We start from the raw sequence: 6,222 nt of genomic DNA, 5'->3' as shown, positions 1-6,222 counted from the left end.
ATAAATGAGTAATCATTAAAATAAAATAGGACATTTTAATAAAAATTAATAATTTTTCTTGAACATTAACTTACCAGACCCTGAATAAGTGCACAAATTAGTAAGCGTAACGCGAATAAACCTATTTTTTCATGTTCTCCGAAAGCGAAATATTTCCTGTTGCGCACACCAAACAAGTCAGTACAAGACTAATGACGTGGCATCAGCTGCTAAAATATTCGCTGCTAGTATTAGTGGACAGAAACGGTGCGCCGGCGCGTAAGGGAAATGAATGCAGACACGATTATAGTAAACGTTGTAGTTCGTTACTAATGATTATGTATAACAGGATATTGTAAAAATTAAGTTACGACGTGTGGGTCCTAGCACACTCCTGCTGGGCAGTGGGTGACAGGACGTGCTTTTCTGAGTTAATGAGAGAAAACATTGATTCTTCCACTGCCCACGAAGGTGGAAAGTGCAGCGGGGAGACATGTGGGGAGTGAGCGAGCTGGTGCTCCCTAGTCTCAGCTACAGGAATTCAAGCCATTTCAGCACGGGCTGGGAACGGGAACTGAGGGCTCGCAGGGTCTACCCAGACCCTCACTCAGCCCTCTGGCAATTCGGCTTGTGTGTGCAGTGGGTCAATGGGTCAGAGAGAAGGGACAGCAAGCCTGCACTTGAACCCTGATCTTTTTGTTTAATAAAGTGAATTTAAAAAAAATTTTATTATTGATTTGAGAGAGAGGAAGGGAGAGAGAAACATTGATGGGCTGCCCTCTCGCACGTGCCCTAACTGGGGATCGAACCCACAACATTTTGGAATATTGGTTGAATGATGCTTCAACCAATTGAGCCCCACCATCAGGGTGGATCAGCTGCCTCCTGCAGATCTCCCACTGGGGATGTGCCCGCAACCCTGGTACATGCCCTTGACCGGAATCGAACCTGGGACCTTTCAGCCGCAGGCCGATGCTCTATCCACTGAGCCAAACCGGTTTCGGTGAAAAAAATTTTTTTTTAATTTTATTGTTGAGAGTATTACATATATCTCCTTCCTCCTTCCCCCGCCCCCCATTGTCCCCTCCCAGCCTGCACCTGCCCCCAACCCCAGCCTTCACCTCCCCCGCCCACACCCCCAAGCCTGGTCTTTTCTTGACTTCATCCCCAGCATTCTTCTGTGTCCCCATTTTCGGGACAAGTAAACAGAAACCATAATTCATAAATGGATCTGCAACAAGTATGTGGCAAAGTGAGGCCCAGGGGCAGGGCAGCCTCAGCTGCTGGCAGCCTGCAAGCGGCACCGGAGCAGGGGGAGGAGTGGCGGTGGGAGGACAGGGTAGGAGCCCCACAGATGCTGGACTCGGGAGCCAGGCATGTGTTCAGGCTGCCAGGCCCACCCCCCTCTGGGAACAGTGGGCTTCCAGCCCTGTTTGTGCTGCCTGGTGTTTTCTGAACCCCTCTCCCCTGCCTAAGCTCCCAGCTGGCCCCTCCTCTGCTGTGCCCCACTCCATGGAGCTCAGGGCAGTGTGACCGCGTCCCTCTCTCCCCAGGACTTCCTACGCTGTGTCACAGCGGCCCTCATCTACTTTGCCATCTCCATCACAGCTGTCGCCAAATACTCTGATGGTGCTGCCAAAGCGGCCGGGGTGAGTAGCTGCCCTACCCCTGAGAGGGGGGTGGCCAGTGATGCCCCCCTCAAGTTCACCCTAGCCCTCCTAAAGTCCCAGATGCTTCTTAGGACACCTGCTTAGCATGGTGCCTGCTTAGGCCTCTTTTTTTTTTTAATATTTCTTTATTGATTTCAGAGAGGAAGGGAGGAGAGAGAGATAGAAACATCAATGATGACAGAGAATCATTGATTGGCTGCCTCCTGCACACCCCCGACTGGGGATCGAGCCCGCAACCCAGGCATGTGCCCTTGGCCAGAATCGAACCTGGGACCCTTCAGTCTGCAGGCTGACACTCTATCCGCTGAGCCAAGCCAGCTAAGGCCCCCCAAAGGCCTCTTATTGGAGATCCACTCTGCCCCAGCTTTGAAAGGGTGTTTGCCAGCCAAATTAACAGCTCCTTTTCCCATTTGTCATTCATGGGAGGGGCCTGTGCCTGCCGATCTGAGCTGCTTGTTCAATCAGATAAGCAGGCGGTGAGGCTGGGGCAGTACCTCTCAGCCTCCTGGGCCAGGGACTCCCGTCCCGCCCACCGTGTCCTCTGTACCCACAGGTGTTCGGCTTCTTTGCCACCATCGTATTTGCCATTGACTTCTACCTGATCTTCAATGACGTGGCCAAATTCCTCAAGCAAGAGGGCTCTGCAGACGAGACCACAGCCCACAAGGAGGAAGGTGGGTGGCCACCCTGCGGGCTGGGGCCCCGCTCTCCCCTGGGGACACTTGACACTCGGCTGGTTTGAGGCTGGAGTAGCAGCGTGCCCCCTCTCCCCACGGGCAGGAAGTGTTTTCACAGCCTGGTTCTTGCATGCCTTCATGCAGCCCTGATCATAAAGCCGGTCCCCTCAGACGAGCACATGGCTCCCCAGGGCCTGAGCCTTTCCAGGAAGGGCAAGCGGAGGGCCAGCCTGGCACCTCCATCTCCCTTCAAGGGTCCCTGAGGAGCCCCCGGGGCAGCCAGTCAGTGGCTTCCGTTCCTGGGCACTGTGCACTGGGCTGCAAAGTGACCAGCGCCCCTGCAGTCTGGCCTGCCCCACGGCTTCAGTGCCAGGGAACCAAGCTGGCTCTCGGCCTTACCCGCAGCGCCCAGGCAAGTTCCAGCTTGTTCTGCTTTTTATCCAAGGAGAGTGCAACGGGCCTTCTGGTCCCTCCAGCCAACCTTCAGCTCAGAATGTTGTGCCATTACCTAATTTTAAAATAAACAGGTTGGGGGGCTTGCAGATTGGGTGGCTGGTTTTCCACCTGTGACCACACAGCCATGCCCTGTTTCTGATCGCAACGGCCAAAAAGAAGTTTCCTGATTTTCTAGTATAATTGAGTTTCTTAGATAAGAAAATGGTTTTCCCCACATTGTCCTGCTAAACTGTGGGGTAGGGTTGGGGTACAGATGTCCTGTCCTGACACCCCAGGTGAGAACAGCTCAGGGAGACTGAGGGCGCATGGAGCCCCAGAGGAAAGGGCATTGGGGCTCCCGCCCGCATTTGGCTGCACCGTGGAGGTGACAGCGGCTGCCTGCGGCGGGTCCCTGGCCCTCAGGCCGAGCAGACCCCACCAGTGGCACCGGCAGCTGCAGGAGGGGCCTGACTGTGCCTCCAGAGACGGCTCCGGGCACCTCCAGCCAGGAGGCTCCTGCCCAGCCTCCTCTTTGCTTTCTTTTCAGAAGAGGATTCCGACTCTGACTCCGACTAAAGGGCTGCCCGGCCCTGGCAGCCCGGGCCACGCGGGCCTTCCCTCCTGCACTTCCCACCGGCTGGCCGGCCGGCCGGCGCGAGGCCTGGGGACCGGGAGTGATGGAGGAAGGCTGTCACTTCTCCAGAGGAGCAGGCCTCCTCCCAGCCCCAAGGTGACGTTTCTGAGCCTACCTAACCGCTCTGCACAGGAGGGCAGCGTGAATGTCCCGCCACTCCTCGTTTCTGGCCCACAGACCGTAAGCCCTTTGACCTCTCTGCCGAAAATAAGCACAAAGGGACAAAGCAGATAGAGCCATTTGACCCGTCACAGGGATATGCATGCCAACGGGGGTGGATAGAGGTAACGGGACGACGGAGGTAAGGCAGAAACCACCAGGGGCCAACCGCCAGCCCCCCAGCCCCAGGGACCTTCATCTGCATTTGGTGCCCCTGCCCACGCCAGGCACTTTGTCGAGAATGATCCTTCCAAGGTTCTTTGGTTCAAGGAGCACCACTTCCTTCATTCTGTAAGCAGGGGGGAAGCTGGCCTTTGCCATGCCTTTACCTGCCTCCTCACACCCCTGGAAACCGTGACTCCTCCAAGGGACAGGACTATTGTGGGTCTAAGACCATTTCAAAGAAAAGCTCGTAAAGCGGCTTACCGGGTCCAAAAGATCAGGGGCCACAGGAAGGGACAGCGTCCGGGGTCGCTGGGCAGGCCCAGCCGGAGCCGCTCTGCCCCGGGGCCCGCCAGCAGCCACAGGCTTGTGGACGCTCGGGACCATGCGCTTCTAGACACCAGAGCAGGTCTCCCAACCACTCACAGGAGGTGAGACGTGCCTTCTGTGTTCTCCTGTGCTGTGTATATATCTTCAGTGGATTTTGTAACTTTATATAATTTTTTTATACAAAAGCAGCTTCTTAAATAGCATTTCCTGTGACCAAGAGGCCTTACGAAATGAGCCAGAGTTCTGGACCCATTTGGGAGCATTTGTAACTTTCGTTCTTCTCTTGCATGTGAATCTCCTCCCCTGAAAAAAAGCCATAATGAATTAAACCAGACTGACTACCTGCATGGAGTGTGTCTGAAGACCTTCCACCCCCAGAGTGATGCCATCCAGTATCAGCGTCGGTGCACGCATGCTCACACACACACGCACGCACACTCCATGCCAGGCACCCACTACGCTCTCAGGCCTGTGCTCTTACTTACTCCTCACACAATCCTGTTTGTAGGCCAGGAAACTGACAGAAGGTTCGATGACTTGCTCAGGTCACCCAGCCCCTTTGAGGAGGCCCAGGGCCTCAGTATTAGGGCACGTCCCACCACACCCCTCAGGCAGCCAGACCTGGAGTCCCCGTGGTTGGGAACTGGTTGCACAAAGGACCTCAGAATTGGAGCCTGAGGGCAGCCTGGCCAGCACTTTGGCCCAGGCCTATGGGAAGGAGCAGGCTTTCTGCCCCGGGTTACACACACACACACACACACACACACACACACACACACACACGTTCTGAGAATGTGTGAACGGTGAATGTGCGGTACTTTTATTATCTATAGAAAAATTAGTGAGATTATTAGATGTTTCCCTTTCTGCAGTGCAGAGGGCATCAGGAGACCAGAGCATTTTTACATGTCCATTTATTAAACAAGAACTCCTTCATGACAATTTAATACAATGTTAGCAGTTAGTGTTGAGAAAATTATTTCCCTCTACATACAAAAATACAGATTTGAACACTATGAAAACAATCAGGACAAGTACCATGAAAAATTGGTCCTTCAAAAGAAAAAGGGGGGACTGAGAGCAATGTGGGGCTTTGCTGTTGGGGACAAACCAACAGGAGCCAAGGCTTTGGGGCCCAAAACCACTCCAAGTGGGCAGAGTCCAGCCCCAGAGCCAGTCAGAGCGGGGGGGTGCCCACCCCAGGGCACCGTGGGCACCCGTGTCGGTTTGAGAAGCCAGGGTGGGCGCTCTGACCAGCCAACAGCATAAACCAGTTTACCACATGGGATCACCTCAGAACACCCCCCAGCTGTGTCTAAACTGTTAAAGGAAATAGGCGTTTACGAAGGAAAGTGTAATGGTTATTAAATTAACATGACTCCCCCAAAGTACCCCTGGGCCAAGTACCAATGAGTGATCACCTAGAGTTACTAGCCATCTGACTTGACTTCCTTTGTTAGAAAAAAATTACATATTCTGGCCCTTCAGAAAGGACAAAAAAGCTACAGTTTTGTTTCAGTAAATCCATTCCTTCATGTTGCAACGGCTCAACTAGTTTCCTCAAGATTTTTCGTGTCCTGCGGGGGTGGGGCAGCAAGAGGGGCATCTAGAGTGTGATCCTGTAGTGATGTCATCAAGCTCCTCAGAGCAGGGAGTCTGTTTTGTTCAGGCCCCAAACCCGACAGGGCCTCGAGCCTACCCAGGTCCACCAACCAATCAGATCCAGTGGAAGGTGAGTCCGGGACCAGCGGGCGGAGGCGGGGGTGTGGGTCCCACAGATGCAAGCAGCAAAGCCAGGCCGGCAAACACCCTCTGGTTCACTAGCCCCGGACAACGGGCCTTTCCACGGGCTTAGCCCCAGAGAAGGGAAGTCAGAGCACCAAGGACGCTGTTCTGTTCTTTCCCAGTGGAACCGTGTTCCTCTCACCGGGGTGAGCAGTGGCTCCCTCGACTGAACAAGGGGTTTAAAAAAATGCCCAGAGAAGATATACTGATTAAGAATTATTTCACAGAAATATACTCTTACTCTCAGACTGTTTAAATAAGCGGAAACAAGACGTGGGGGACGGAGCAGCAGAGGGGAGCTAGGAACAGCCAGGGGTGGTTTTTGTCTTTTTCTTTTCTTAATAATAGTATGTTTACGTGAAAGGTAACAAGCCGCAAAGCACGCACTAAA

General features: G+C 53.7%; 1 protein-coding gene across 1 annotated transcript in view; it reads left to right on the top strand.

The window, feature by feature from the left end:
• CMTM3 (CKLF like MARVEL transmembrane domain containing 3) overlaps window positions 1–4,393 on the top strand; it is a 27,800-nt gene extending 23,407 nt beyond the window's left edge. The window contains exons 3-5 of the mRNA XM_006769846.1: window positions 1,533–1,628; window positions 2,203–2,323; window positions 3,309–4,393. Of these exons, the coding sequence (XP_006769909.1) occupies window positions 1,533–1,628; window positions 2,203–2,323; window positions 3,309–3,337 (246 nt within the window). The 3' untranslated portion in view covers window positions 3,338–4,393. The remainder of the gene's footprint in view (window positions 1–1,532; window positions 1,629–2,202; window positions 2,324–3,308) is intronic.
• The last annotated feature ends 1,829 nt before the right edge of the window (window positions 4,394–6,222 follow it).

This window comes from Myotis davidii, unplaced genomic scaffold (assembly GCF_000327345.1).
Source record: "Myotis davidii unplaced genomic scaffold, ASM32734v1 scaffold243, whole genome shotgun sequence".
NCBI classification, from domain to species: domain Eukaryota; kingdom Metazoa; phylum Chordata; class Mammalia; order Chiroptera; family Vespertilionidae; genus Myotis; species Myotis davidii.
This window is presented reverse-complemented; position numbering and strand designations above follow the sequence as displayed.